This window comes from Cryptomeria japonica, chromosome 3 (assembly GCF_030272615.1).
Source record: "Cryptomeria japonica chromosome 3, Sugi_1.0, whole genome shotgun sequence".
NCBI classification, from domain to species: domain Eukaryota; kingdom Viridiplantae; phylum Streptophyta; class Pinopsida; order Cupressales; family Cupressaceae; genus Cryptomeria; species Cryptomeria japonica.
In genome coordinates this window covers 956,118,706-956,134,601 of record NC_081407.1, presented here as the reverse complement: position 1 = coordinate 956,134,601, position 15,896 = coordinate 956,118,706, and the positions used below count along the sequence as shown (strand labels likewise).

The window sequence follows — 15,896 nt, the reverse complement described above, 5'->3', positions numbered from 1 at the left end:
ATATACTATAGAGCTAAACATCTCTTAGAATTCCAATCAAATAACAGTTTATCCACATATTAAACTTACAGATCAGATTGAAACTGTTATGGTAGCAGTTCATGTACAAATGGGTTTCAAAGAGTGTCACAATTGTGATCCATAGGGGTACATGTCACTCAATCTACATCAACATTGTAGAACTCGGGTTTCTACTAGACTGATGGACTTCTATTGTTTAGTTTTGCATGAGCCTGTGTAGAGGAATGCTTTCGCAAATTGAAATCACATTTGTCCCCCGGATCTCATCATACACATAGAATTCAAATGGATGCAGTTGAACTTACTGTGTGTCCTCTTTCGAGAAGCTTTGATTGAAGATCATTATAGGTAACATATCTCTGAACTCCTTCTTCAACCCACGTTCTGAGGGCTGCATTGATTTATAATGGAAATATGTCAAATGTGGATACAATACATCTTATGGGGAGAAAAACTTACAACAAACAATCTATATAAGTGTATAAAGGTTGAGAAAACCCATCCTCTCTGAATCAGCAATTGAGGTTGCAAAAGAAAGAAGCCTCTTCATAGGAATGAATGCATTAGACTGACATTGAATACATACAAATTCAGACAAAAATAGGGAAAAACTAAAGACGAGTAAAACTCAAAATGTAGTTGTTACCACAGTGATGAATCCTCTGTCTTGATATGGAGTCCTTATTTGTGAAGCTATCCATGCAGTTCTCCTCCTCCTCCTTAAGTACAGCATGTAGAAGAGCAATAAAAGAACCAGTGTGAACAGAATGGGTATTGAAAAAATGAAGGCTTGGTACAGTTTTAGCTCAGGAAGAGCTTGTTGGCAATGTGAAGAGCATGGCGATGATTTGTTTGTCATTTCTTCTCCAAATGTTAATGTTGTCCTGATCTGATCCCACAACCAATTGTAGAACACCCCCACCAATACTTAATGCTCAAATGTGGGGTTCTGATAAAATAATAGATGGCCTCAACATCATCCACTGATGATTTATCACAATGCCAAACTTAACACGTCCATAAATGGTTCCAAGGACAGCTACCTGAGATGGGATCATTTTCTATTCATGGTTTTTCTCATTCCTTTCCAATCATTTCAGTCTTCCCTTCAGCTGGGTATTAAAGTTGGCAACCAATCTGGAAACCCAGATGATGGTAAATCGTAGTAAATGCAGAGAATAGAAGGATGTTGAAACCAACGGGCAGACAAATCCATCCAATCCGAATGGGTGGCAGTGGGCAGTCAGAACTTGGACTACATGAATGAATTCATTGTCGCTCTTAATTTTTGCTTTTGTTGTACTCTATTGCTCTATCCCCATCCTAAAGGACATCATTGACGGATAGGTTGGTGTGACCTCAATTTGTTACCTAAGATTCATCAATAGGTGCCTTGACAACTAGCCCTTACCTTAATTTTATTTCATAAGTTAAGATCTATCATCAACTTTTCAGCGTAAGACAATGCGGAGACATTATAGGAAATAGGACAAACATTTTTGTATTTCAAGTCTATAATACCTCACAAGCTACTTCTTCATATCCAATCCCTTCACAGCAATTTGCCATGCCAGATATGCAAGTTTATAGCTAGTAGTAGAATCTATGAATCAAACTGCATTGAGCCTATCACTGCGCAATCTTCTCTAAGTCTTTAGATGATGCTTTTACTTTTGCATTTGTTTTTTGTTTCTTTATTCCATATGGTTTACTTTTGCAGTTTGTTTTTGCTTATGTTTGTATTCTCTTGAAAAGGTTTGTGGCCCATTTGTTCTCTCCCCTGGACAAATTCCCCATACTGTACCAACTTGCAAATACATTCTTTCCTCACCCAGCATAATACCTATAAAATGTAGTAATATCTCATCACCTTGGAAATAGTTCCCCTTACTTTCACGCCTTCCAATAAAGAAAGAGACGATGAGGCACATGATATAGCAGTTTTTTCCTAATCAACTTTACTAATATCTATTCAGGAGGCTAAATCATAATCTATACTTGAATGTCTAGTGTTATTTTTCCATTAAATAGTAGGTATCTTCACTTTATTTGGCAAAATGGTGGCTTATGTGAATGCCACTTGTTTCAACCATCAACATCGTTCTGTTAATGAGTAATGTTCACGGGTTCAATAGTTATAATGCTTAACACTTGGATATGTGCCCAAGAGATTATGTTAGTGTAAAAATTAGATGCAGTTTTTGGTATTGATCAAAGTTGGGTTACAATTGTTAAAAGAAAATTGAAGGAAATAATAATGTTCCAGACAAATTGTAAAAGCTTTTTTAAGTTGATTAGATCAAATGTGTCTAATTGAGTATAAATCATTTTAGATTAGTTAATTTGATAGTAAAAAAAATTATAATTAAATAATAAATATTATTTTAGAAAGTGGATCCCGAGGAGGAATGTATTTAATTTTGTAATTAACGTGAATGAATAATTTTGATATATTATGATATTGTTATTTCGATGTAATAAATTGGTATATTTGTTATATTTGCCATCTAAAATTTTGTATAGAATTATAACTATTTTTGGGTCAAGGACATGAGTTTATGTTATTTTTGCAAGCATGGATTTGTCATGTGGTCCATGGATATAGTTTGCTGGTTTAACACATATATTCCTTAGTCCACCTCGAAGTTTATTCCTTATCATTAAGGGTTCACAATATTAGAAATGCCTTGAGGCCATTGTTGGATCACTATGATCAATTTTTCCTAGGTTAACCCCTTAGAATGGTCAACTATGCAACCTTGGCAAAGTTAGTAGGTAATAGACAAGCATAAAAATGCCTACAATACAAATTATACTACAAATAGAATGGTTTTAGTGTTCCAATTGATTTTTTCCTATGATGAATGCTCTTTCAATGTGAATTATTATTCAAATGCTTGATATTTTTCAAGATGTGAATAAATGTCTTTAGATACCACTACAAGGCAATAATCGTGAAAATGTGTATCAAGCTAGCTTATTCCAAGAAAGATATGGATGGGAGTTGGAAAAAAATGGACTTGATTTTTTTTAATTCAATTCCGCAAATGTGGGATTGATCACATGCTCATATGATTGACCCAGGATGTAGGAATAGTAATTGTGATGTGAGGAATGAGTACCCATACATGAGGGTGTAATAAATATGAAATGTATTAGTTAATGTGTAGAAATGGAAGAGATAAGGCCATATACATGAAAATATGTATAAGTGGGGATAGGCTTTGCACAAGATTATGTCATTTGTTAATATGTAATTTTATTAAGACATTCTTTCAAAATGGGCCTAGAACTAAATGGAAATTAGCATTGGTATGAAAATTTTACCATTACATTTTGCCCCCATTTTGAAGTGCATATGAATCCTAAAATGATTGTCTATCTCAAAGTACATAAGCACTCACAAACATGCATGGAAGTAAACACTTAAACATAACTTGATGATGAATCCATATAAAGTAATGGGATCTAGATAATTGCTTCGCGTGTTCATCATTCTTAGCATGGATACTCCATAGGACGGTCTAAATGTAATATCCCAAACCAAAACAATAATGCAAATCTAATCTTTAACCTTCCACAAACACTTATTATTTGAATAACAACACTATGCACCCTAAATTTCACTTAGATCTTAGACAACTCATATTCAAATTATTATCTATGCATTAGCAATAGCATTACATTTCAAGTAGTAAATGAACATAATAACTTCCAATCTTATTATAATGAATAGTAAATAATAGGCACAAATCTTGATTTCTTTCTTATTATAATATTCCTACATATTCTTGTAGTACCAATCTCTTATCGTCCGCCGATGGAGGAGCCAAGCACCAGTGGATATTTTGGTTTTCTGCCACCACTTGGATCCTCTTCAAGTTAGATAATTCTAGCTTTGTGACACACGATTATCATATTGTAATTTTGTCATTTGACTGCTTTGGTTTTGCTCAAGTCTTGGCTATCAAATTTTATTGTCTAGGGAGATGTAATAGATGTTTTGCCTTTTGGACTATTGTCTTCCTATTTAAACAAGTGGTTGGGGTTGAATTTATATAAATTAGGAGTATCTTATGATATTTGTCTCTCATTTTGCATCTTTCAGGTGGGAGTGCTTCTCTATGTAAATGTTGGTGTAATTAAATTGTTGTACCTTGTCTTAGGTTGTAACTACACATCACTTTAGCTTACTTAGGGACCACATAGGAGCTTTTAAGAGCATCTCCACTTTAGATGGTTTTATCATGTTACCATTTCCACTTTATGTGGTGTCTCCATCTTTAGTGCCTTTATCACATTATCACATCCACCTTTCGTGGTTTCACCTTTCCACCTTAGGTGGGCGATTCACCTTTAGTGTTGATATCATACTATCACTTTTCCATTTTAGATGAGATGATAGATTTATACTTTAGTTATGATGTCATAAGATTATAACACTTGTCCTAATCTTATGCACTCCTATGTTTTCACCTTGGCTTATTTAACCAATGGATCTCCTATGTACTCTTCGATCCAGTTGATTGATTCCATTGCATCATTGATAGGAATATAGTTTATTCTTGTCACATTTGTTATCTCTTGTTATTATGCTTTCCATAAGGCCTTTAGATCTTGGGTGGCTACCTTCATAGCCAAATCTTACATGGTATCAGAGCTTATAGTGCCATTAGTTTGTCGTTGGAGATTTTTTTGAGCAGTTTTGGAGTTTTTGATTCATGGCTTTTTTGTTTTAAGCCAAAATTAGAGGTTATTGGGTCATATATGAGGCTGCCATTAAATTCAAGAGGTTTGAGAAAGTCATAACTATCTTTTTTTTCATCCAAATATGACTCCAGAGGCCAAATCTAGAGCCATTTGAAGTTTGGAGGTGTGATGTTGATTTAGGCATCATAATTGCACAAACAATTTTCAAATAGAGATATCTCAGTCATCCAGACTTCTTTTTTTGAGCAATTGTTTTTTAAATTTGGTATAGAATTTTGTGCTCTTCACAGTGGTGTGGGAGTTTTCTAGTTTTCATACATGAATTTTTCAAAAAATTGTGAAATCCCTATTTTTGCAACTTTTGAGGCATTGTTTGGGCTCATATGGACTCTTTTTCAAGTGCAATTTTTTTCAAAGTGCATAATTTTTTCTATATTTTATAGTGGTGCTATCAATTTATAGTCCCTATGATTAAATATTTCACTTTCAACACATGGACTTATTTGGCTTATTTTTGGCAATTGTAATGCATAAATCACGATTTGCTATTTTGCATATTGATTTGAGTCTAATATAGCTTAATTGTGGCAGTTGTAATCAAAAACTCAAAAGTCCACTTTTTCTTTGTTTTGCAAGTGGTCGCTTTAACCTCACTAAGTTTAAATTGTCAAATCATTTCTCTTTGGGGGGTTCTTGGATTTAGTGAATTTGGGGGTGTCTTGTGTGCTTGTGTATTCCTCTCTCTCTTGTTCTCTTTTTATTTTTAGTTAAGGGTTCTCCTCAATTTCCATGTTTAACTCCACATAAGTATACAACATGGAAAGCAAATGCATGGAGTAAATTAATGGAAAAAGGATTAAATCTTTATGCTAATGGAATTATTTCAATACCCTCATATGTTAAAGTTGATCCTAATCTAAAAATGGAATGGCTCATCAAAAAGTTCTATGGCTCTCAGAATGTCATTGATAAAGTATATATCACTTGATCTTATTTTTCATATTGAAACAAAAGGTAATCAAGGAAGCTTGGGATAAACTTGGGCAATTGTATGGTCAAGATGACGAGATTAGAGGATGCACACTTGAAAGTGATCTCCTAAGATTGGATCCTAAGAATTTTGATATAATTCGAGACTGTGTCACTAGGGAAACTTAGCCAAGAGCACAACTCAAGGATTGTGTCATTGTGAAGAAGGATGCATAGATGGTCTTCAATTTGTTAGACAAGCTTCTTTCAAAATATGTAGATTTTGTTTCTAGTTTTCACACTCATCGATTAATAATGAGTGCCTATACTACACCATCCTTGATTCATTCACTAATTAACATGGGTAGAAAAGTTTCCACTTCAATATTGAAGGCATACAAAACAGACTACTAGAAATAATATGACATGTTGTAACACCCCTCCAATTTTCTCTTCTACATTCTTGCTTCCTAGTGTAGAAATTTGGCTATGTGCATGTGGTTGTGTCATTTACAGCTTGGATGTGGATCATTTTGTAATGTCTTGATCTTGTTCTAGATGCTTCATTTGTTGTGGTGTATGACCTTGAGTGCACATCTTATGCTCTATTTGTTATATGTTTTGTGATTTTTATGCATTTGTGACGTGTTGGATTTCCTTATGGTGATTTATGATTATGCAGTTGCATTGAGATGTGTGATGACCTATTGTGCATTTGATGATTATGATAGACTAATATAGTGATTTAGAACTACCATATGTGAGATGTTGATAGGGATGTTGATTTTATCGATGATTGGAATGTAAATGTAGCATCATAAATTGTACACCTTTATTAGTGTGTCCAATTTCACACTCTCCTAGCACCTATTTTAGTATTTCCCTTTCCTCTACACATTATAGGGCCTTTATTGATTTAAATTAATATTAAAATTAAAATTATGGGTCTTATTCCACTTTATTACATCATCACACTCTTAATTGGGCCCTTGATTCTAGGTGTGCCCTTTATCATTTTATCCCAATTTATCCTTAATCCTACCCCAATTTCAACTTCCAAGACACATTTCACATACCTATACATTATGGTTTGAACCACTGAGCTGGAATCAACATTAAAACCCCATTATCTTGCATCCCTAGAAAATCAGAAAAAAGCTAGTGGGACTAGGTCGCTGGGCTACCTAGTTCAACACTTTTTTCTCGAATTTCGGAAGGATAATTTGACAATCTTATCTAATTTAAATTTCACTTCGTGCGAACAAATCACAAATCTAAGTCGGCATAAAGGTGATTTTAATTATTAAATCCCTCTATAAGGCATCCCTCATAATTCATTTTCAACATTACATCTTATGCTAACATTATCATCCAATTCAAGAGCACTTCTTCTTCCTCAAGAGCAAATCTGTTTCACAGAGCAGGAAGCTACATCAAGGCATCTTCATATTATGTTTCAATTATGATTTCATGATGGATTTTATGTGATTTATTATGTCATTACATCAACACATAGAGGACTTATCTTAAGAACATTACATCACCTATTGAAGGTATAATCATCTACATTCAAGCATTTAAATTCCAAGTCTTGCCGCTGCCCTCAAAAAGCATGCTTTCAGTTCGATTTCTATTTCAATTAGCGTTAATTCCAAACTCGGGGTCTGACCTAAGGAAAACCCCTATCCACAACCCCCTTTCTTTCCTCTTGTGTGCAACTATCTTTACCCGACAAAGCCAAGAGACCTTGGAAGGTGTCTAGAAGTTGATACAAACTTGCTCCTGAAATCTAGACCTGATTTTCAAGGACCAGGGCAGTGGGGGTGCCCCTGACTAGATCAGGGCGATGGAGGTGCCCCTGTTTGGATCAAGGTTGTAGGGACGCCCTTATCCTCAATGTTTTTCATCAAATTTGGTAGATAAATCCCAAATAGATTCAGATTCCAGATTCTCCAATAGTAGCTCAAAAGACCAATGTGTTGGGCGCCCTGGTCTTGCTAGATTAGCCTCATATTTAAATCATAGGTACACATTCAAATTCCCTATCCATTTATGTACCTATTTGTGAAGTTTTTATTTCATTACCAGTTAGCATAATTAGCCCAAGTTGTTAGTTCATGCATGTACCTTCTTACCTTGCATTCAATTTGCATCTTTTCAATTACATTTTCAACTCAAACAAAAGGGTAATAAGACTCCAATAAGAATTAAACCCTCTTCCTAATAGAATTGAGGTTGGATCTATTGATTTCATCCTACTTTTAATTTGATGCATGTGAAAGATAGGTCATTTCCTAGTTTATAAAGCATAACATGTGAAACCCTAATTTTCCATCCATTACATTTTGGTAACCCAACTCTTCTTATACTTGCATATTTTTTATTTTGAGTTTAGATCTAATTTTTATATTTAGATATTCATTTCATAGATTTATTTAGAAGAAAAACACACAAAAAATCTTGTTTTATGCATTTTGTGTGTTTACATGCTTTATTACATTAGATCATTGCAATAGTTAGCATTTCTTTTCAAAAATGTTAGATTACTCTTTACAAGACTTTCATGCCTTTGATAATCCATTTGATTATGATGACTATCCTTTCAAAGAAGTATATAGTAGAGAAGAACTTAAGGAGGATTTTGATGGTTTCCTTTATCCCAAGCGCTTATTTTCTAAACCATACTTTTGCCAAAGGTTAATTAACATAATACATATGCCATTTAGTAGAAATGACCTTGAGAGGTTGGATGAAACTCTTGATGACTTCATCCTTACCTCTAAATCATCCTATAAATCTATAAAGACTCACAAGGATATTATCATGCATGACAAATCTCTTTATGAACCTTTACATTCTATCAATCCTATTTATAAAGAAGCTTTCGTGATAAAAGAAGTTGATGTGGTTTACAATCCTCTTTATCAAGCTTTACAATATAGAGATGAGGCCCTAATGAACCATGATAATTCCTCTCCTAAATCTTCTCGTATTCATCAAGATAATTTAGCACAAGAAGAGATTATTAACACTTCTTTTACAACTCTTCCTCTTAAGGATGAAGTTTTGAAAATTGATATTGATCTTTATCCTAAAAATGGTCTCTTCCATGGGAGTATGTTAGAGCAAGAGGTTGACATCATAAACACCTTCTTTATGTCACTTTACCTTCCATACATGGTATCTCTCCTGGAGGTGAAGAATTGATGGGTAGTGTTAACCCTTCTCCCCAAGTTTGTCCTACCTTTAAAGATGTTCATGATGTTCCCTTTTATGCATATGATGAAAATTTAGATATTTCTTTACTCCATATCTATGATTTTCCCTCTCCTAAATTTGGTCCTACCAATGAGGTCACATTGGTGCAAAAAGAGGTTATGAGCACTTCTTTCAAAGATATCCCTCCTAAGGATGAATCCTTGAAGAATGATGCTCATCTTTCTCCTAAAATGTACCTCCCCCATGAGGATCATTTGGTGTAAGTGGATGATATTGTAGCTACATTTCCTAGTGATACCATACCCTCTTTTCATTTCAATGAATTTTCCACTAGAGATGAAGCATTAATGAGTTATGTTTGTCCTTCTCCTAAAGCTTGTCTTACCCATAAAGATACCTTAGAGCAAGAGGATGAAATCATTAGCAATTTCCTTGATGCTATCCCTTCCAAATATGTATCCTTGGAGAACAAAGAGCTTAATCAAGTCAATACCATTCGTGTTTCTAGTTATGAGAAGCCTAAGCCCAAGAAACCTCCAAATATCCTTAAAGTTGCAAAATACATATGTGAAAAAGGTGATATGGAAAGACAGTTAGAACAAAAATATGGTTCTGAAATACATCCCACATTTCATGCTTGTGTCAAAAAGGAAGATCCCAATGTTCTTCTCACTTCCCTTCCTCCCCCCCCTCATCCTAAGAAACATGTTGATGATATTGTTGAGAAACTTCATGATATCGTAGCTAAGATCTCCCTCTGGGACTTGATTTAAACTTCACCTTTGTGCCATAAGCTGATCCAAGATGCCTTACAAAGGGTGGTTCCTCATCCTTCTTCTAAACCAAATGATATTACATTCTCACAAGATAAAATTGAATTCTATAGAGGTTAAAAATAGAGATTATGCTCTTATGATTACTCCTCACATTTATGAACAAAAAATAAAAGGTACTTTAATTGGTAATGGGTCAACACTTAACATTTGTTATGTTGAATTATTAGATAAGATAAATTGGGATTATTCTTCTATTCAACTTGACCCCCTTTGTGTTTTTGGCTTTGATAATATTCCTCGAGAGTCACTTAGTATAGTCATATTCCCTATCAAAGTAGGACTCGTGACTTTACCTACTCCTAGATTCATGTCATGCCCAACAATCTTAGTTATAACCTTGTTCTAGACTGTGGATTCATGTTATGAAAGCATTCCCTTCTACTCTTCATTTCACAATCAAATGCATATATAACAATGAGCTTCACACAATCAAGGTTGATCCTAATCCTTATGATTTTTTTCATGATGAAGTAGGATGTATTTCTCCCTTTAATACCATGATTCCTTCAACAACACAATCTCCTATCAATAATGCTTCCCTAGAAATGAATTGGGGTACATTAAACTTTACACCCTCCTTCAATGGGTATAAAATACATCAATCTATGAATGAAGCCTTAAAGGAGCCTTGTGTATCATTTATTCAAGCTTCTTCTAAATCAATTCCCACCTCTCCATCCAACACATGTGTTGATGATGATGGGGACTCTTTAGAATTTGACACTACAAATGAACCCTTTCCTTTAGGCATTTCAACACATATATATGATTATACGCATGGATACAATGGACATGGTTTAGGATGTGTACAACAAAGTTTTGGCGGTCACGAGAAATCTACATCACACTTTTTCGAAGAAGGTCTAGGTTTCCAAAGTCCTCCTTTGCTGACATCCCCTTCCCCATTGTCTAATACATCTAGGTCTTCTTACAACTTCTCATCACAACAAGAGAGAATTTTATATGAGCTTCTTAAATCCAACTTGACTACTCTCCCTTTAAAAATCAAAGAAAGAATCATAAGAAAAATCAGCACAATCCTTCTTTTTGCAAGTATCATCAAATCCACGGCCATTCCACTAATGAATGTCATGATTTAGTAGATAAAATTCAACAACTTATTGTAACTAGTATCTTTCAAAAACTAGATGACAATGAGTTGGGCTCCCATCTTATTCCTTCCACATAACATTTGTGTTCCTATTATGTTTCTCCTCACTATGTGACATTGCTAGTTATTTATTGGGAGATCATTATTATTCATGGTGGTACAATTTCAGGTTCAATCATGCTTAGGTAACAACATAATAGTGTTATTATTCTTGTCTCCATGTTTGGGGGGCAAGAATAGCCTTTCAATGATTCTTTCTTTCTAAAGATTCACTTTTCCTTTGTTGAGTTTTATCTTTTCATATTTTGTTGTCATTTCTTGTGAATTTGCATGTGTGTTCCTTGTTTAGGACCTATTCTTTTTTGAAATGGTTTGTATTTTTTGAATAATATATCCTTATTGAAAGTGTGAAATCCTTCACTAAGAATCCACCTTTTCCTAAAAATGGGAGAAGGTGTGTATTCTTAGTCCTCTTCTCCTTTCCAAGATGTCATATTTATTAACGATCTCCTCTACTTTTGCGGTAGACATCTTAATGAAAATATCTCTTCCTTCTTTGTTAATCATGAATCCCTCAAAAGGATCCCTTTACATTTGTTTCCAAATATCTCTTTTACAATTATACCTTCCTTTCTTAAAAAATGAAGCCTATACATGCGTCTTTCTTCCTATCTTGGAATGCATGCATTGTTGCTTAGTGGATATCTCCTTGGTGTTGAAGGTGGGTATCCTTGTTTTTATCTGCATTAAGACATCAGCATAGGACTATGTTGTCATCTTAAGGGGGGGCATATATGTGGCCTCCTACTTGCATTTCAACTATCAATTATCAATTTGGGATTATTGCATCCTCATGCTTAATCCTCATCTTATCTATCATTTTTGGGATTGTTGCATCTTCATGCTTCATCCTCATTTTATGCATCATTTGTCTTATACGGGGTGTACATTCTCGAAACTAGACCTAAATCTTATACGAGATACTTCATTCCCGAAACCAAATACATCATTTTTTAATTGCATGTCTTATATAAGTTGTTGCATGCTCAAAACTAGACCTAACTCTTATACAAGATTTTTAACTCCTGAAACCAGATGACATTTTAGCAAGATGAGTGGAACTAGCATAACACAACTCACTAGACTATTCCAACTCTTCCTCCCTACATGGATCACCTAACATAACACAACTTGCTAGCCCATGGAATCCATGTTCCTTCTTTCTCTCCCATGAACCCATAGAATAACAAAATTTTCTAGTGTTGGATCATGGCTTATTGTGATTTTAATTGGCATACATCCTTGTTCTTTATATAAGTGCACTTGTGATCTTGCAATAACATATTGAGAATGATATTCGTGGTTGAGATATTTTGATTATTGAGGTCTCTTCAACTAGTTGACTTGGAAATTTGTGTTTTGGTACTAACGTGGTTTACTTTTGTTTATACTTGAAGGTTACTTGCATGGATTGATAGGATCCTATGCTTAGAGGCTTTGACATCCCTCAAAATTATCTTATTCCTAGTTTGTCTTTCTCTCAAATGCTTTATCTCTTCATTTCTACTTTACTAATAGTATGACCATAAGATCAGACTCTACTAAAGTGGGGGATAAATAAAGCATCATAAATTGTACACCTTTATTACTGCATCCACTTTCACACTCTCCTAGCACCTATTTTAGTACTTCCCTTTCCTCTGTGCATTATAGGGCCCTTATTGATTTAAATTAATATTATGGGTCTTATTACACTTTATTATATCATCACACTCTTATTTGGGCCCTTAATTGTAGGCGTTCCCTTTATCATTTTAGCCTAAGTTATCCTTAATCCTACCCCAATTTGAGTCACCAAGCTGGAATTGGCATTAAAGCCCCATTATCTTGCATCCTTAGAGATTAAAAAAAAAGCTAATGGGACTAGGTCATTGGGCTACCCAATCCCACACTTTTTTCCTTGAATTTCAAGAGGATAATTTGTCGGTCTTATCTAATTCAAATTCCACTATGTGTGAATAAATCATAAATATAAGTTAGCCTAAAGCTGATTTTAATTATGAAATACCTATATAAGGCATCCCTTGCAATTCATGTTCAAAATACATCTTATGCCGACATCATCATCTAATTCAAGAGTAATTCTTCTTCCTCAAGAGTATATCTAATTCAAGGAGCAACAAAATACACCAAGGCATCTTCATATTATGTTTCAATTATGATTTCATGATGGATTTTATGTGATTTATTATTTTATTGCATCAACACATGGAGGAATTATCCTAAGAACATTGCATCGCCTATTAAAGGTATAACCATCTACATTCAAGCATTTCAATTCCAAGTCTTTCCTCTACCCTCAAAAGGCACACTTTCAGTTCAATTTCTATTTCAATTATGATTAATTCAAAACCCAAGGTTTGACCAAAGGCAAACCCCTATCCACAACCCCCTTTCTTTCCACTTGTGTGTAGGTACAGGTACTCAACGGAGCTAGGAGACCTCGTAAGGCATTAGGAAGCTAATACAAACTTGCTCCTAAAATTTGAACAAGATTTTAAGGGACCAGGATGATGGGGGTGCCCCTGTCTGGACTAGGGCACTGGGGGCACCCCTATCTGGACTAGGGTGTTGGGGGTGCCCTTATCCTTAATGTTTTTCATGATATTTTGTAGACAAATTCCAAATAGCCTCATATTCTAGATTCTCCTATAGAAGCTCAAAAGAGCAAGGTGTTGGGTGCCCTAGTCTTACCAGACCAGCCTCAAATTTCAATCACAGGTACATAGTTATATTCCCTATCGATTTCTATACCTGTTGTGAAGTTTTTGTTTCATAATCAACTAGCATAATTAGTCTAAGTTGTTAGTTCATGCATGTACCTTCTTACCTTAGATCTGACATTCAATTTACATTTTTTCAATTATATTTTCAACAAACAAAAGGGGAATAGGATTCCAATAATAATTCAACCCTCTTCCTAATAGAATTAAGGTTGGATATTGATTTCATCCTCGCTTTAATGTGTTAGGTCATTTCCTAGTTTATAAAGCATAACTTGTGAAACCCTAATTTTCCATCCAATACAATAACAAGTGATGTTAACCTGATTAGTTGAATTAAAAGTAGTAAATTATGTTTATGTTATTTATTTTGTTAAATAGATTAAACACTTATAGAGACAATTGATGATATGCATGTTAGAATTCAACAATGGATTATAGTCAGTTTGATTTGATGAGATGGCATGTTACTACTAAAGATATTATGATGTTGACCCCGTCCGAGGAATATTTATATGCTTATCATTATAGTGAAATAAATTGAAGTTATAATTTAATGTAGTTAATTAGATGAGATCATTATTAGCGTGTTTTAATTGATGATTAGATGTGAAAGGGATGACATCACATCATTCAAATATATGAGAATGGATGTGATGTTAAAATCACCTTCCAATGACTTTAGTTGTTTCAACTATATATATGTATGAGCAAGTACACTTGACGTGTGAATGTTTTAGCGACTACAACTAGCTCCACAGGTCTGAGTGTGTGCATATCCTTGATGATGGTTATAGGAGATAGCACAATGACCAATTATGTCACCTATCCATAACAATCATTCCTAATTTAGATAATTTCCCTTAGTTAATGTGATTACACCTTTGGTTACCATTTTGGTAATGTCTGGTTACCCTTATGCATCATTGTGAGAGATCAGTAAAGATTGTATGTACATGGTCAATTGATTGTCAAATTGTTGCAATTATAATATATATTAAAGATATTTTACTTCTACAGTGGCATTTTAATATTTAAATGTGCACTATGCCTTATATGTATTTACTTTAAAGAGATTTGAATGATTTTACCTTTGGGGTATTTTAAGAATTTAATTAATTTTATAGTTTTAATTTAATTTTTATTATTTTTATATTCCCCCTCCAAAAAGTGAGATATAATTTGTAATGGGAGTTTTAATTTGGACAATTTTCCTTAGTTAATGTGATTACACCTTCGGTTACCATTTTGGTAATGTCCGGTTACCCTTATGCATCATTGTGAGAGACCAGTAAAGAGACTAAAGATTGTATGTGCATGGTCAATTAGTTGTCAAATTGTTACAATTATAATATATATTAATGATATTTTACTTCTATAGTGACAATTTAATATTTAAATGTGCACTATGCCTTATATGTATTTAATTTTAACAGATTTGAATGATTTTACCTTTGGGGTCTTTTGGGAATTTAATCAGTATTATACTTTTAATTTAATTTTTATTATTTTTATATTCCCCCTCCAAAAAGTGAGATATAATTTGTAATGGTAGTTTTATTTTAGACACAATTTATTTTTTTCCTCTTGCTCTCAAAACTTTACATGTCAAATTAGATTTGGTGAGATTGATAGATTTCTTGGGTGGAATTTTGTGGGTAGAGACTTAAAAGATTCATGTTGGTGAGCTCTACAAGTTGCCTAGATTTTGTGGTCTCTTTTGGTGTGTGTTGATCTCTCTTTTATTTTGAAGTTTTCTTCAAATTTGAAGCTATGGATCTTGATTTCCCAATTGTTTCTCAATTTTAGTGTTTAAATCTTGTTGCAAATGGGTCATGGAATGATTTATAGCCTCTCCATTATTTAAATTTGTCTTTTATTTGTTCATTTGGATTTCATGTTTGTAATTTTGAAATTGTGGGTTATATGGGGAAACTCTGCCCAAATTTCTATGGATGAGTGAAATGATGATTTATTGCATTTTTATAGTGTTGTGTAGTTGTATATCAATTGATTTTTTCAAAATTTTATTTTGTGAAGTTTAAATTTTGAAGCTTTTTGGAGGTCCCTCAATGGTGGATGGCCTCCATGACTGGTTTTAGTCCAATATGTGATTTGAATAAAAAGTAGGAATTTGATGTTTTGAATATGATCGTATTATGTGGAAGCATGATATTATATGAGTAAATTTTATTTTGGGATTGATTCAGATTCATTCTCTTGGCATTATGGCCAATTGAGTATGTT

General features: G+C 33.8%; 1 protein-coding gene across 1 annotated transcript in view; it reads right to left on the bottom strand.

Moving 5' to 3' along the window:
- LOC131035613 (probable E3 ubiquitin-protein ligase RHA4A) overlaps nt 1–1,616 on the bottom strand; it is a 42,559-nt gene extending 40,943 nt beyond the window's left edge. The window contains exons 1-2 of the mRNA XM_057967345.2: nt 668–1,616; nt 327–412 (exon numbers count right to left, since the gene is read on the bottom strand). Coding sequence (XP_057823328.1) covers nt 327–412; nt 668–880 — 299 coding nt within the window. The 5' untranslated portion in view covers nt 881–1,616. The remainder of the gene's footprint in view (nt 1–326; nt 413–667) is intronic.
- Between the last annotated feature and the right edge of the window lie 14,280 nt (nt 1,617–15,896).